Source organism: Gopherus flavomarginatus, chromosome 3 (assembly GCF_025201925.1).
Source record: "Gopherus flavomarginatus isolate rGopFla2 chromosome 3, rGopFla2.mat.asm, whole genome shotgun sequence".
NCBI classification, from domain to species: domain Eukaryota; kingdom Metazoa; phylum Chordata; order Testudines; family Testudinidae; genus Gopherus; species Gopherus flavomarginatus.
In genome coordinates, this window is record NC_066619.1 from 131,695,955 (window position 1) to 131,713,480 (window position 17,526).

The following is a 17,526-nucleotide window of genomic DNA, read 5'->3' on the forward strand; positions in this document are numbered from 1 at the left end:
GATGTTGTTTTAGACTCAGCAGACTGTCTAGATTTGATGATCAAAGACTCTAACTAAGACTTAGATGAACAAAACCTAAGCTTTTGGGAACTTTCAGTTTCTTCTAGCTGTATTTCTGTGGGGACTGAACTGTTCAGATTTTAATTTGTTTTCTTTATTTCTGTTTATGTATAACTGTGAAGGTAATGTCTGTGGATGATAAAACAGCCATGTCATGCTGTAAAAATTAGATTATCTGTTTCTTTATCATAAGACTTTACACAGTTAATTAATTAAATTCATTTCATTAGTTTCTTTTGGGATTTGAATGTGGAGAGGTTGACCTTGTCCAATCCTTGATGAAAATCCTTAGAGACTGAATGCTGGGTCTCCAGCTACTTTCTATGGGAATTGGGTTTTTTTTAAGACACTGGAGACGGGAAATGTCACCATCTGCACAATGGTAGAAGATGCCACCTTTGGGTTTTTTTGGAAGACAGTTGATTTACAAAGAGGAAAGATGATCTTGTGATTAAGGCACCGGACTGGGTATCAGGCTAAGTTCAATTCTGAGCTCTGCTACAACCCTCTGGTGCGACCTCTTGTCAGTCTTGTGATCTCATGGGGTACATCTACACAGCAAACAACGCCGCCACAAGGTGGCAAGGTTCAGAGCCGAGGCCAACTGACTTGGGTTTAGCCCAGGCTCTGAGGCTTTCCCCAGTCGCTGGGTCTCAGAGCCCAGGCTCCAGCCCAAGGGGGAACAGCTACACCGCTGTTTTTAGCTCCAGAGAGTGCGCCCAAGTCAGTTGATCTGGGCTCTGAGACTTGCTGATGAGGGTTTTTTTTTTCCTGTGTAGACATACCCTCAGCTCCTTATCTGTGGTCTGGGGATAACAACCCTTCCTTTCTCCCAACTTTTGTCCTATCCGTTTAGACTGTAAGCTCTTCGGGGCAGAGACTGTCTCTCACTATGCATCTGTACAGTGCAATGGAGCCCTGATCTCAGTTGGAGGATGCAGGCACTTCTGCAATTAGAACACTAATAACTTTTGGAGGTACTGTCTAGTGGTCTCCTCCCTATCTCCAGATCTGTCGTGTTTAATACATTAGCTGACAGATGGGAGTGTCTGCTCAGGAGAGAACAAGGTCTTGAATATCCAAGGTCTGGCAAACCAGGACTGAACGGCATTGCCAGCTGTATTGAGAGGCCTGCACAGTAACTGCCTGCATTACTACATGGCTTTAGCCAGTGCAGTTATCACCTCGATTTCACAAGCACCACACTCACATAATACCAAGCAGCCTCAATCTGTTTTACTTTTGGATGAGGCAGCATACATTTTGGAACAGGCATAATCCAACCAATAACAATTCATAGGGCTTTCAAACCTCATCACAGGACTTGTTACAATTGGATTAATTGCAGTAACTTCTGAGTCAAAAATGTAAAGTTGTGCAGTGAGACAAAGCAAGACAGAGAGGAACTATGGCAATGAGACTTAAAAAAAGGCAAAACACATGCAAGACACAGAGTGGCTGAGGGACACTCAGAGACAAACAGTGGCTTTTAATTACAAAATTAATTGTTCTCCAGGGCACCCTCACAAGTGATAATACAATCACCAAGTTTTTTTCTTTTTTAAATAGGAGCCAGTAACTCATAGACCCAAAGACTCTAAGGTCAGAGGGACTATCAATGATCATCTGTTCTGACCTCCTGCACAGGGCAGGCCACCCACTCCTGTAAGAGACCCCTAAACACTATGCTGAATGTCATACATACTCATTGCACAATATATGCATCATATCCAGTTTACCTGATGACATGCTCAGGGTCAGCAAAAGCCCTAAATCCCCAGGTGTCCTATACAGATACTCTAGGGGCACCATTCAGTTTTAAAATTCATTTCCTTGTGGTACAAACATTGACCCAGCTTCTGCAAATGCATGTGAATAATTTTACATATAAGTAGCCTCACTGAATTCAAGGTTCACCTCCATATACTGCAGGATTAGGGCTAGGGCTGCCGAAACAGCTGGTTTGATTATCCAGGATATTGACACTTGTGAACAACAACTGACACAGGCAAATCACAGATTACAGGTACTGTGGAACTTGAGCAAACGAACATAGAACAATTTACAGGGGAAAAACCAGCACAAAACTCTCAAATCATGGAAGAACCAGCTAAATATGGCAAGAAAACAAACTCTCATTTTTACAGTCAAAGACCAGTGAGCTATTGGTTTTGTGCTGTAACTCTCCCGTTGTTCACCGTGCAGTATAATATGATCAGATTTCAGTTTAGGCCATTATAACATTATTGCAGTTTTATTGATGTTCAGGAGCAAGAATTTAACAAACATCACTCTAGTAAACTATGTCCATAATGCACTAAGTGTGCAGTATCTAACACATGGAAAATATTAGAACCATACCAAGGACAACAGAGTTTCCTTTCATAAAAGAGAGGCAACCCCATCACTAAGGTTGTATTTTTCCTCGGCCCTAGAGAGGAATATTAGTTTTTCATAAACACACAGTATAAGGTGCTAAAGATTATATTGTACCTGTGGTGAGTCCTCAACTGGTGACAGGCTGAGGTCAGGGATTTCTCCCTTTCTGCCATGGGAGAATGGAGAGCTGGGATGCCAGGTTTTCTGATGGCTAGCTTAGCCATAGCATATTCTTGACATCACTTCGATCACCTTGGAATGTGGCTCAAGTCTCTGATGCCTATATGCCCCAAATCCACTCACTACTCGCCACCTGTCGTGCCCCCTTCCCCAGTTCACTCGTTACTCTCCACCCCTACTGCTGCTCTGTGGGCTCCTTCAAACTGTGCATGTGCACATTTCAACTAGGCTATCTCGCCAGTCACTCCACCCCATCCCATTCTCTCCTCGCCCTTCTCCTCCTTCAATCTGCTAACTCCTTCCATCTCCCACCCAAGCCCAATCCACCTCCCAAACGAAGCTGGGGCGGGGCCCTCAGTGGCATCCCCAGCCAGGAAGGGAGCCAGCAGAAGTCTGTTGCTTGCTTCTCTATGGGGAACAGCTGTTTCTCCCCTGGACCTTGTAGAAGGGTCATGCATTCTTATCTTTCCCTCCCAGAGCTGTGGGGTTCTTTCCCCACTGCCAGGGCAGGGAAAAGGGCTGTTCAAGCCCAGGATCCTGAGTGACTGGGGGGGATTACAGCTGAAGGGTCAATGCTCCCTTTCCCTCCCATGCTGGGGAGCACAGGGAGGGGTGGAGAGGCTAAGGCTGACAGTAGCTGAATTGCCGCAAGCCTGCAGGCAGGATCACTGCTGCTCTAAAAATAGATCAGGCAGAGCTAATGTAACATAGATCAATGCTCCTGCTCAGCACCAAACTAGGATGGGCATCAGTCCACTGGAGCATGCCAGGGAACAAGCAAATGACCGCTTGCCTGATAGCTCAGTCTGTGTCTGGCTTCTGGCCTCTGTTTTCCTGGGCTTGTTTACACCTATGTCCAGCACTGCAATAAGTTTCTCTGAAATGCAGTGAATTCCTAAAACACATTTTGTTAGTGACATTCCCTGCTACTGGCTCTCAGGTCAGATCTCCCATGGCTCCCTGCAATGGATCTTGCTGGGGGGGGGTGGGAATCAAGGAGGGTCACAAACTCTAAAGATGGCCCAGGCAGAGGACAGCTACATCCCCAGTCCTCAGTCCAGTTACTGCACATTCCATGTACACAAAGCCACATCTTTAAAATGGTTCCTTGATTTTAAATCCACTCACTGTTGTAGCTGCTGCTGTTGTTGTTAGTCTCTGTCGGTGCCAGGCTGTGCTGAATTGGCCCTTCAGAAGTGGCCCTTCCTGACAGTAAATGGGATAAGAGAGGGGAGGTGGGGAGGGGGAAAGAAAGAGAAGGGAAGGGGACATTTAGATAATCTCACTGACCAAATAGCAAACACTTCAACAGTTTAATGCTATTTGCATGCCAGTTTGTACTGTAATACCCTACCCTGCCCTCCCATGCACCTACTGTAGACAATAGCAATGGAGATGTAGGGCTGCCTGAAGTCCAGCCAAAGAGGACCATTAGCCCTTGCTAAGCCTCAGTCCCCTGGAAATGCTTTGCACTGTACTGAGATCATTACACCCATAACGAAAGAAGGTAATGGGCTGTCCCTTTTTTACACAAGCCAAGCAGTTCCAACAGGCATGTCCCGGGCATTTCCAAAGAATGAACGTTCTGTATATTGCCCTATCAGGACGCTTGGATCATCTTTCAACATTCCATTCAACAGCCCTTAAAAACGTACACCAGGTGCTGCATATTCAAAGTGAACAAATCGTCTTACAAACTGATACAAGAGGTGGCAAAAAATACTGGCAACATTTCTCTGGACAAATAATAAACATGGTCTTTTCTCAGGAAGGAATCACCAAGCTCCTTTTTTGTGTTACGAATATGTTTAATTTACGTTGCTGAAACCTTTGTCATCTACGGAGTCTGCTTTTCTTTCACAAACCGTACTTGCTATATAATCTTGTAAGGAATAAGCCTGTGCAAGATTTACAGATAGGTGCTTTAGAATCCTTTAATGTAATTACTCCCAAAGATACTGCTTTTTAAAACAAAGAGACAAAATGGCAATTCACAGGACCTTAAAGCCTGCTGAGTTGAGAGCACTGCACATTTTAATTTTGGAGATGATACGTACCATGCTTAGGATCCATTACTCATTTCACAGACTGATTGTCTTCCTGCTTATTACACCAGTGTAAATGAGGAATAGCTCCACTGTTCTCAATTGAGTTACACTTATGTAGAGGAGTGTAGGATCAGGCCCCAAGCTATAAAATTAGCAGCTACTGTGGACACGCGCACACACATACATTGCTATTTTTTCCGAACTGTGGAATGATGAGTTTGGCATTAGTTCCTTAGTCTGCATCTGAGTTTGGGAGATTTCCTGGTATGCACTCCTGGTAATGAACACAGTCAAGCTTACTCTGTAAAGAGGAACCATCTCTTTTTTAAGCGTTGGTTTCTCTTTAAATGCTCTCCCTTTCCCATGTATGCCTGTAGAACTTAATGGGACTCCAAGCTCTTAAGTATCACTTAAGCAATGTACATGGTTGTTAAAACAGCATTTGTGTTAATTAAAATAAAAGATATTTTAAAGCAAACATGGGAAGCTAATTTAAGCGCTGAAACATGCATTTGAGCCTTATACTGTCAAAAACCTGCTCATTTTACTCATATGGAAGCAGCAAATGCTGCATTATTGCTGACACAAATGCAACTATTCACCATTAAAGTCATTTCTGCCTTGTGATAAACAGAGACTAAAGAGATAATTCATGATTAAGACCACAATCCTGCTTCATTGGAGGAAGCAGATGAACTTGGAAATAAATAAAAATATATATTTTGCCCCTTGCCATGCCTACTTGTCATTGCTTTTTCATTTAAAAAAACAAAACACAACTTTCAGAAGTCTTGCAGATGAAATTCCCTTTATAACACGGAAGGGGGGAGATTTTCTAAAGCACCCAAGTGATTTAGAAACACAAGACTCACTGCTTCTGTAAATCTCCCCCTTCCGTGCTTGGCTCCTACATCACTTGGGTGCTTCTGTAAAGCAGGTAAAGAAAGATATAGCGTTAGTTCTCCTCCATGTTATCTAGCCAGGCAAACACAGAGGGACTAATTTGTTCCCTTGACTGGACTTCTAAAAAAAATTTATCATACATTTTACGTTAAGCTACTTTTTATTATGTGCTATTTTTCAGCCTTTGTCTCTTCGTTGAGGTTCTTTCTAACACATACCAAGAAGCAAACCTTCAAAGCCCTTCACTGGCTTCCCATTCAGCTCAGAGTCCATTTCCAAATAGTCCTTGTTATTTATTAAGATTCTTCTTCAACTTGCTCCAATTTTCATCTTTCCCTAGTTCTGTCACTGGTCTATTTGCATTAGTACTATCACCTCCCTCCCACCCATTTCTTCCTGCAGTCTCACCACTATTTATGCAAGAGCCTTCTTCTCTGTAGTTTCATCTCTTTTCAGTCTCATCTACCTTTGCCTACATGCCAGCTCTTTAAAGTCTTCCCCACCCTACAAAAGCATTTTAACTTATGTCATTCCATAGGCATATGTTGATTCATTATGTCTTTTTATTTCTATATCTTATTTCTATATTTCTTTCTTTTTTTTTTATGAAAACAGATTCTCATTGAAGGGTGTGTCTACACAATAGCTGGGAGGGTGCTTCCCAGCATGGGTAGACAGAAATGCACTAGCTCTGCTTGAGCTGGTGTGCTAAAAATAGAAGTGTGGCCATGGTAAAATGGATGGTGGCTCAGGCTAGCTGCCCACAGTACAATCCCCTGGGCATGTACTTGGATAGCTAGCCTGAGTCACCATGGCTGCTCTGCTATTTTTAGCATGCTAGGCTCAAGCAGAGCTAGCACGTGCTGCTAGCCATGCTACTCATGCTGCGAAGCACTCTCCCAGCTGCAATGTAGGCATTCCCTGAATCACATGACTCCAGCAGTTATGGCTTTAAGAAAAACCACCAAATATCATGAGACTCACAATAAAATCATCAGAGTCAGCAACCACTGCACATCTCTCAACTATGGGCCTTGACTCCGTTCGGCATTGGATCAGACCCATTATGGCCTCTTTACCCAGCTGCTAAGGCTAATGTGCTTCAGCCGTCTGTCCTTTTCTCAGCTGTAGGGTTTCCAATTTTCTACTCGCACAAAACCAAACACCCTTGTCCTGCCCCTGCCCCGCCCCTCTTCCAAGGCCCACCCATGTCCTACCCCTTCTCTGAGGCCCCACCCCCTGTGTGCTCTCCCCACCCTCACTCACTTGTTTATTTTCATCGGACTGGCTCAGGGGGCTCCGGTGCAAGAGCAGGTGAGGGCTCCAGCTGGAAGTGCAGGCTCAGGGTGGGGCTGGGCTGGGGATGAAGGGTTTAGGGTGTAGGAAGATGCTCTGGGCTGGAATTGAGGGGTTCGGAGGCTGGGAGGGGGATCACGGCTGGAGCAGGGGGTTGGGATGCAGGGGGGCGGCTCAGGGATGCAGGCTCTGGCGGCGCTTACCTAAAGCAGCTCCTGGAAGCAGCAGCATGTCCCCCCCCTGGCTCCTACGCAGAGGTGCAGCCAAGCAGTTCTGCACGCTGCCCTATCTGCAGGTGCTGCCCTAGCAGGGCAGCATGCGGAGTACCCTGGCTGCTCCTATACATAGGACCCGGAGTGGGGACATGCCGGCTGCTTCCTGGGAGCCATTTGTCACGGAGGCTAGCAAGGAGCCTACCAGCCCCGCTGCATGGTGCTGCCAACCAGACAATTTCTAGGTAGAAATTCCATGCTCTAATAATAAAAATATAGTGGTAGGGATATATGACCAGGATGGTGATTGTGACTGTGAAATGCTCAGGGAGATTAGAGAGGCTATTAAAATAAAAACTTAATAATAATAATGGGAGATTTCAATTATCCCCATATTGACTGGGTACATGTCACCTCAGGATGGGATGCAAAGCTAAAGTTTCTTGACACGCTAAATGACTGCCTCTTGGAGCAGCTAGTCCTGGAACCCACCAGAGGAGAGGCAATTCTTGATTTAGTCCTAAGTAGAGCACAGGATCTGGTCCAAGAGGTGAATATAGCCGGACTGCTTGGCAATAGTGATCATAATATAATTAAATTTAATATCCTTGTGGCAGAAAAAACACCACAGCAGCACAACACTGTAGCATTTCATTTCAGAAAGGGGAACTACACAAAAATTAGGGGGTTATTTAAACAGAAATTAAAGGGTACAGTGCCAAAAGTGAAATCCCTGCAAGCTGCATGGAAACTTTTTAAAGACACCATAATAGAAGCTCAACTTAAATGTATACCCCAAATTAAAAAACATAGTAAGAGAACCAAAAAAGAGTCACCGTGGCTAAAGAACAAACTAAAAGAAGCAGTGAGAGGCAAAAAGGCATCCTTTAAAAAGTGGAAGTTAAATCCTAGTGAGGAAAATAGAAAGAAGCATAAACTCTGGCAAATGAAGTGTAAAACTATAATTAGGAAGGCCAAAAAAAAAAAGAATTTGAGGAACAGTTAGCCAAAGACTCAAAAACTAATAGCAATATTTTTTAAGTACATCAGAAGCGGGAAGCCTGCTAAACAACCAGTGGGGCCACTGGACGATCAAGGACGATAAGGCCATTGCGAAGAAACTAAATGAATTCTTTGCACCGGTCTTCATGGCTGAGGATGTGAGGGAGATTCCAAAACCTGAGCTATTCTTTTTAGGTGACAGATCTGAGGAACTGTCTCAGATTGAGGTGTCATTAGAGCAGGTTTTGGAACAAATCCCAAGAGTTCTGAAGGAACTCAAATATGAAATTGCAGAACTACTAACTGCAGTCTGTAACCTATCACTTAAATCAGCTTCTGTACCAAATGACTGGAGGATAGCTAATGTGACACCAATTTTAAAAAAGGGCTTGAGAGGTGATCCTGGCAATTACAGGCCTGTAAGCCTGACTTCAGTACCAGGCAAACTGGTTGAAACTATAATAAAGAACAACATTTCAGGCATATAGATTAACATAATTTGTTTAGGAAGAGTCAACATGGTTTTAGTAAAGGGAAATCATGCCTCATCAATCTACTAGAATTCTTTGAAGGGGTCAACAAGCATGTGAACCAAGGGGATCCAGTGGATATAGTGTACTTTTCAGAAAGCCTTTGACAAGGTCCCTCACCAAAGTCTCTTACGTAAAGTAAGCTGCCCCGGGATAAGAGGGAAGGTCCTGTCATGGATTGGTAATTGGTTAAAAGATAGGAAACAAAGGGTAGGTGTAAATAGTCAGCTTTCAGAATGGATAGAAGTAAATAGTGGTGTCCTCCAGGGATCTGTTCTGGGACTAGTTCTATTCAATATCTTTATAAATGATCTGGAAAAAGGGGTAAACAGTGAAGTGGCAAAATTTGCAGGTGATACAAAATTACCAAAGATAGTTAAGACCCAGGCAGACTGCAAAGAGCTACAAAAGGATCTCTCAAAACTGGGTGACTGGGCAACAAAATGGCAGATGAAATTTAATGATGATAAATGCAAAGTAATGCACATTGGAAAGCATAATCCCAACTATACATATAAAATGATGGGGTCTAAATTAGCTGTTACCACTCAGGAGTCATTGTGGATCTTGGAGTCATTGTGGATAGTTCTCTGAAAACATCAACTCAATGTGCAGCGGCAGTCAAAAAAGTGAACAGAATACTGGGAATAATTAAGAAAGGGATAGATAAAAGGACAGAAAATATCATGTTGCCTCTGTATAAATCCATGGTACACCCACATCTTAAATACTATGTGCAGATGTGGTCACCTTATCTCAAAAAAGATATATTGGAATTGGAAAAGGTTCAGAAAAGGGCAACAAAAATGATTAGGTGTATGGAACGGCTTCCGTATGAGGAGAGATTAATAAGACTGGGACTTTTCAGCTTGAAAAAGAGATGATTAAGGGGGGATATGATAGAGGCCTATAAAATCATGACTGGTGCAGAGAAAGTAGATAAGGAAGGGTTGTTTACCACTTCTCACAACACAAGAACTAGGGGTCACCAAATGAAATTAATAGGCAGCAGGTTTAAAACTAATAAAAGGAAGTATTTCTTCACACAGCCAACCTGTAGAACTCCTTGACAGAGGATATTGTGAAGGCCAAGACCATAACAGGGTTCAAAAAAGAACTAGATAAATTCATGGAGGATAGGTCGATCAATGGCTATTAGCCAGGATGGGCAGGGAGGTGCCCCAGCCTCTGTTTGCCAGAAGCTGGGCATGAGCGACAGGGGATGCATCACTTGATGATCACCTATTCTGTTCATTTCCTCTGGGGCACCTGGCACTAGCCATTGTCGGAAGACAGGGTACTGGGCTTGATAGACCTTTGGTCTAATCCAGTAGGGTCATTCTTATGTTAATCAACGGCTAGGTCAGCAGTGCACCTCCCTAACTACACACACACTGGGCTGATAATGAGTCCTGAAGGGTGTGTTTACACAGCTAGCAGCATTCCAGAGCAGTGAGGCTCAAAGCTCAAGTTGACAGACTCATGCTTGCGAGGCTTGGGATATGGTGCTAAAATGTGTCGAATGTTCAGACTCAGGCCGGAGTTTAGGCTCTGAAACACACCCGCCTTCCTAGGCTTCAGATCCCAACCCCTAGCCTGAGCCCAAATGTCTACACAACTTAGCACCACAGTGTGAGCCCGAATCTGTAGACCCAGGCTCTGCGACTGGCTGCCACAGGCTTCTGCTTGCTGTGTAGACAAATCCTTTACAAAAAGAAGTCTTTAATTAGAGAAAGACATTTTATCACAGGTATTGTGATATCTGGTGTTTTACTTAGAGCCCGAGCTCCTGGAGTCGAGTGTTAATGTCTGATTTTCAACTTTCATTCAAAAAGTTTCTAGCCCTCATGATTGTGGAGAAGAGCTTGAAAATGTGACCCCTGAATACTCAAAAAAAACAGATGGCAAATTAAAAAAACCCAAAATGTATTATTTTAAAAAGCTAATGATTTTTAAGGCAATCTTATGATTTCAAGGGATCGGGGATTTGGGTTTGTGATTTTGGAATATTTGGGGTTGGTACAAACACTGCATTTGTGTAAGTATAATGTCCATGCTACTTAGCACAGCATTGATAAGTTTGTTAATTGTGACATATTCTCACATACATACATGCTTTACGAAGAGTTATTTCACAATCTTCTTGACCCATGAGAGGACTTTCTTTTCCATACTTATGAGTTATACCTTACAATGTAAAACCACTTCATATATTGAGCTGCACACTAGATTTGAAATGAGCTACAGAAGATTATGGCTTGCTGTTTTTTCCAGTTTTTGTTATCTCTTGAGGGAAAAAAAATCATGCAAGATATTTTATCTTGCATATGATGCTATAACATGCAGATGATCATGCTATCCTAAACAGAAATGGCCCACAGATATGAGGTTGAGGTTCAGATCTGAATATTCCTGAAGCACAGGCATTTTTAAAACATGGGATTTTGGCTTGAGCTCATCTCTTGTCAGAAACCTCAAACCTTGCTGAAGCCCCATTCATCACTACTTTTCAATTTGTTTCTAGGCAGCATTATGGATTGGATTTTCAATAGCTCTCAATGCCGGCTTAACTCTGCTCTCTTTGAAGCTAGTGGTAAAGCTCCCATTGGCCTAACTCTGCTCACATTGGTTTAGCAGGAGTGATGGCGTCCAACGCTCAGCAACTTTGAAACTCCCAACCTACAGCTGCAAGTGGTGCCTTAAAAAGAGAAACAAACTAACTAACTTCTCTTTCATTCGGCTGTTGCAGGCATCTATCGGATTGTCTCTCTGGTTTCATTCCAAATCCCTTTGCAACTCAACCAAAAGAACAAGAGCAAACACCATGTGTAAAATGTAAGGGGGAATCATAGACTAAGATTATGCCTACTGTGCCAAGCTTTTTTGCCCAAAGTATACTAATTTTAGTAAAGTGCTTTAATTAAACCGCTGTTGCATGTCCACACTGTGCTCCTTGTGTCAGCAAAATTAATTCACATTAACAGCTCATGCAATGACAAGAGAACAGTGCACTGTGGGTAGCTATCCCACCGTGCACCTGGCCACAGGGTGCTTTGGGAAGGGTTTGCAATGCCTCATGGGGAGGTACGGCATCACATGATGCAGGTTTCTCAATCCCATTGTTCCATGGGCATCCTAATAGATTGCCAGCCACTTTTCAACTGAACTGTGGGACATAGTGGGGGAGAGTGTGTGACAGGGAGTGTGTGTGTGGGAGGAGGAGAGACAGACAGTGTGTGATGGGGAGGGTGAGTGTGTCAGCATGCTCTCTCTTAAGTTCAGACAGTGCCGGTACACACACAAACACACATCCAGCCCTGCCTGCCTGCCTCTGTGTTCCTAGTGCAGGAGACAGCAGGGGCATTCCATGTTAATGATTTGGTCTTTGGTTCCTGGGAGCAGAGCAGCACCGCACACTGGCTATCAGAACCAAGCTTTGAAAGGGGAGGGGCTCAGGCCTGCTGAGTTCAAAACAATGAGCAGGGCGGTCACTTCAGGCATTGTGGGACACCTCCAGAGGCCAATCACAGTGAGAAAAGCAAGCAAGGTATTTACACTGGTACTTTGGCGATAAAACCTTTGTCCAAAAAGCCTTATCCCTCTCCTCGAGCTGCCATTTGCAGCTAAGGAGGTTTGTCGCAAAAAGTGGCTTTGCAGGGTGTACACCTCTGCTGCTTCATCGCCAAAAGCTGCCGTTTGGTGAAAACACTTGGCAGTGTAGACTAGCCCTGTCACAAACAGATAGTTAAGGGTTAATGTCTCTTTTACCTGTAAAGGGTTAACAAACAGGGAACCAAAAACACCTGACCAGAGGACCAATCAGGAAACAAGATACTTTCAAATCTCGGTGGAGGGAAGCCTTTGTTTGTTTGTTTGTTTGTTTGTTGGGTTTTGCTTTGTTCTCTCTGGGTCCTGGAAGGGACTAGACGTGCAACCAGGTTTCTTGCCAATCTCCCTGCTACAGTCTCTTATATATTCAGAATAGTGAGTATTATGTAGGAAAGACGGTTATAGTCTTTTGATTGTTTTCTGTATTTGCAAATGTGTAGTTTGCTGGAAGTATTTAAAATTGTATATTGTTGGGGGGGAGGCTTCTTTCTAGTGTCTATAAGCTGAAAGACCCTGTAACTTTTACCATCTAAATTACAGAGTCAACTTTTACTTTTTTTTCTTTCTTTTTATGAAAAGTTTTGCTTTTTAAGACCTGTTTGATTTTTTCCCCTTGTTGAGGCTCAAGGGAACTGAGTCTGTACTTACCAGGGAATTGGTAAGAGAAGAGAGGGAGGAAAGAGGGAATCCCTTTGTTTAGATTCATGGAGCTTAAATCTGTCTATCTCTCCAGGATAACCCAGGGAGGGAACGCCTGGAGGGGAAGAGAAGGGGGAGAAACAAACCTGATTTTTCTGTGTTGTGATTCAAGGAGTTTGAATCACAGTGATCTTCCAGAGTAACCCAGGGAGGGGAAGCCTGGGAGAGGCAACGGTGAGGGAAAGGGTTTACTTTCCTTGTGTTAAGATCCAGAGGGTCTGGGTCTTGGGGGTCCCCGGGCAAGGTTTTGGGGGGACTTGAGTGTACCAGGCACTGGAATTCCTGGTTGGTGGCAGCGTATCAGATCTAAGCAGGTAATTAAGCTTAGAGGAATTCATGCTGGTACCCCAATTTTTTGGACTCTAAGGTTCAGATTGGGGAAATATACCATGACAAGCCCTAAACCAAAGTGTGCAAAATTGTGAGTGACCGTTGGTAGCTGTAAAGACAAAGAAAATGGAAGAATGGGCATTTCGTACCCTTAGGAATCCCCTTGGATGTGTAGCCTCTGGATGAGTAATGCAGTAAATCTGCTGTATTTCACGGATAAATGGGCCCACAGCCTACCTGTGGAGTTCTTAAATATTTTCAATGACAGTAGCAGCACAGAGTTTATACAGTGATGGATAAGGGTAATTCAGCCATTTGAAAGCTAGCAAATAAATCATTTCTGGGTTTCCTAAACATTTACAGCCACAAAAAGCAGATTTCTTCAAACAGTTTTAAACAACACACATTGAGCTCACTTTTCATGCCTTTTAGCTGTAATCAAATTTTATGCAACGGGGGAAAAATAATCGGAGAGAAGCAGTATAGCGTCACTCTCCAGACTCCAAACTGCTCTTACGTAAGAGCAGAAAAGCTGTAACTTGACTGAGTCTAATCTTGGGGATGACCAGGGGTCTTTTTGTGCAAATCAGACTAAAGTCATTGATTCATTAAGGTCCAAATTCTGTCCTTAGGTGGATGCATGAAGTGTTCACTGAAATCCACAGGTGTTAAGTGCCTGTGTCTGATGGCAGAATCTGACCCACATGTTGAAATGAAGCCAACCATCCTACAACCTTTACCCTTATGGAAAAATACCATAGGTTTTACTACAGAATGAAAACATTCCTATATAATTTTTAAACTAATCTATGGAATTCCGTAACAGGGACAGTATGTTCTGTTAAATTGTATAAAATGGCTTAAAATTACATAGAAAGGATAAAATTCTCTATTAAAAACTATACATTTCTAGAAAAACACCTATAGACCCTACTGTATTCAATTTCTATAGATGCCTGTCACATTTCATCACTATCAAATTCCATAGGACTTTCCCCAAAAGTCACATGAGTAATATTTATTTATACCACTGGACCAGCTCCTCTTCTCACCTGCACAGGTGTCAATCAGGAGCAACTCCACTGATTTAATTAGAGCAACACTGGTTTAAAATAAGTATACATGAATTCAGTAGGATTGCTGAGTTGAGACAAGACTGAATCCTTTCATTCTGTTTGTAACCTAGATTGAAAATACCCCTTTTGCACTTGCATCACAAACTCTTTCTCTTACCTCACCCACCATTTCGACACAGAATGCAAACGGCATCTTCCCTTGGCAAATCCTTCTGATCTCCATCCACTCACACCAATCCTTCCTAGATTACATTACAGTATATCTAGTATATTATTACAGCACCAAGAGGCATCAGCTGAGATCAAGGGTCCCCCTGTGCATCTTTTCATGATCCAAGATCAGGAGCTGTTGAGGGCAGAGAATGTTGTGTTTTTAAACTTGTTTGTACAGTACTTGGCACAATGGGATCTCAATTTTTGACTGGGGCCATTAGGCCCTACTGTAATACAAGTTGTAAATAAATAAACTCCCATAGAAGGGAAGCTCTGTACATGGCAGCCCAGCAAGATCATCCCCAAAGGGGAAGAACAGTTAATATTGGGTTGCAGAATGCATTTACAAATGTGATTCTGCCAATTGCAGGGAACTTTCTAACAAGTCTACAGTTTTCATGTTTTCATGGAATAGACAAAACAAATGAGTATCTAATTACAGCAATTTATAACCTCTGCATCCCTCAGCCCCCCTGTGACACAATCAGCACTAAAAGTTAATGGACCAAGATATTTTGTTCTATACCAAAAGAAACTCCAGCAAGTAACATGCTAGCTATACAGAAGTGTGGATAATACATCTTCCAAATGGGTTTCCTTCACCAGCTATTCTACCAGAGCCAGCTACAGCCAGCAAGCAAGGAAGCTTATATTTATCATTGCAGGAGAAGCAAAAATATAGCTAACAACTAGCATTTTGTGCTGTTCCCTGCTGCTAGTCAACGGTGAATTCACTCTGTTCTCATTCTTTGCATGATTAGATGCTGTGACTGACTGCTTGACACCACTAGAATTCAAGTTGACAGTGACATAGTTGCCAACTTGGATCAAGAAAACCATTCATTGTTATAGCCAGATGGCATAAGAATGGATTCTGCTCTACAAAGGTTTGTATGTTCTACAAAGGTTCTGTTCTACAAAGGTTTGGACAGGGTAGGCCCACTGCTCAGTGAGGAGGGGGAAACAGTAACGGGAGACTTGGAAATGGCAGAGATGCTTAATGACTTCTTTGTTTCGGTCTTCACTGAGAAGTCTGAAGGAATGTCTAATATAGTGAATGCTTACGGGAAGAGGGTAGGTTTAGAAGATAAAATAAAAAAAGAGCAAGTAAAAAATCACTTAGAAAAGTTAGATGCCTGCAAGTCACCAGGGCCTGATGAAATGCATCCTAGAATACTTAAGGAGTTAATAGAAGAGGTATCTGAGCCTCTAGCTATTATCTTTGGGAAATCATGGGAGACGGGGGAGATTCCAGAAGACTGGAATGGGGCAAATATAGTGCCCATCTATAAAAGGGAAATAAAAACAACCCAGGAAACTACAGACCAGTTAGTTTAACTTCTGTGCCAGGGAAGATAATGGAGCAGGTAATTAAAGAAATCATCTGCAAACACTTGGAAGGTTGTAAGGTGATAGGGAATAGCCAGCATGGATTTGTAAAGAACAAATCGTGTCAAACTAATCTGATAGCGTTCTTTGATAGGATAACGAGCCTTGTGGATAAGGGAGAAGCAGTGGATGTGATATACCTAGACTTTAGTAAGGCATTTGATACGGTCTCGCATGATATTCTTATAGATAAGCTAGGAAAGTACAATTTAGATGGGGCTACTATAAGGTGAGTGCATAACTGGCTGGATAACCGTACTCAGAGAGTAGTTGTTAATGGCTCCCAATCCTGCTGGAAAGGTATAACAAACGGGGATTCGCAGGGGTCTGTTTTGGGACCTGTTCTGTTCAATATCTTCATCAATGATTTAAATGTTGGCATAGAAAGTACGCTTATTAAGTTTGCGGACGATACCAAACTGGGAGGGATTGCAACTGCTTTGGAGGACAGGGTCAAAATTCAAAATGATCTGGACAAATTGGAGAAATGGTCTGAGGTAAACAGGATGAAGTTCAATAAAGATAAATGCAAAGTGCTCCACTTAGGAAGGAACAATCAGTTTCACACATACAGAATGGGAGGAGACTGTCTAGGAAGGAGTATGGCAGAAAGAGATCTAGGGGTCATAGTAGACCACAAGCTTAATATGAGTCAACAGTGTGATACTGTTGCAAAAAAAGCAAACGTGATTCTGGGATGCATTAACAGGTGTGTTGTAAACAAGACACGAGAAGTCATTCTTCCGCTTTACTCTGCGCTGGTCAGGCCTCAGCTGGAGTATTGTGTCCAGTTCCGGGCACCACATTTCAAGAAAGATGTGGAGAAATTGGAGAGGGTCCAGAGAAGAGCAACAAGAATGATTAAAGATCTTGAGAACATGACCTATGAAGGAAGGCTGAAGGAATTGGGTTTGTTTAGTTTGGAAAAGAGAAGACTGAGAGGGGACATGATAGCAGTTTTCAGGTATCTAAAAGGGTGTCATCAGGAGGAGGGAGAAAACTTGTTCACCTTAGCCTCCAATGATAGAACAAGAAGCAATGGGTTTAAACTGCAGCAAGGGAGATTTAGGTTGGACATTAGGAAAAAGTTCCTAACTGTCAGGGTAGTTAAACACTGGAATAGATTGCCTAGGGAAGTTGTGGAATCTCCATCTCTGGAGATATTTAAGAGTAGGTTAGATAAATGTCTATTAGGGATGGTCTAGACAGTATTTGGTCCTGCCATGAGGGCAGGGGACTGGACTCGATGACCTCTCGAGGTCCCTTCCAGTCCTGGAGTCTATGAGTCTATGAGTATACTGTGCTCATCGCTGTAGTATCAGAGCACGGTCCAATTGTTCATTAAACAACATGACTAACATCTGTCTTGGGGTACAATTTTCAAAAGCTTCTAAGTCATTTAGGTGCTTGTGAAATTGTTACCCTAAGTCAATACAGTTAAAAGTGTTAACAAAGCTGCCAATTCTCACTTTTCCAGTTATTGTCAAAATGGCAGAAGTCAGCCACATGTAGCAGCAGCTGTCTCCTGCTAGATTGATGTTCTAAAAGAAACCTTCCTGAAGATCTGTCCAAATGACCTTCTACAGTAAGTAGGAGAAAT

At 42.9% G+C, this 17,526-nt stretch overlaps 1 protein-coding gene and 1 long non-coding RNA gene across 7 annotated transcripts in view; one reads left to right on the top strand and one right to left on the bottom strand.

The window, feature by feature from the left end:
- Positions 1-17,526, top strand: part of LOC127046830 (uncharacterized) — a 727,940-nt gene that overhangs the window by 475,927 nt on the left and 234,487 nt on the right. The window lies entirely within an intron of this gene.
- Positions 1-17,526, bottom strand: part of NRG1 (neuregulin 1) — an 834,377-nt gene that overhangs the window by 456,371 nt on the left and 360,480 nt on the right. For 4 of the 6 annotated variants that reach the window (XM_050944360.1, XM_050944358.1, XM_050944356.1 and 1 more), the window contains exon 2: positions 3,748-3,825. In XM_050944360.1, coding sequence (XP_050800317.1) covers positions 3,748-3,825 — 78 coding nt within the window. Of the gene's footprint in view, positions 1-3,747; positions 3,827-17,526 lie in introns of those variants that run through there. The other 2 variants (XM_050944361.1, XM_050944359.1) reach the window with 2 other exon arrangements.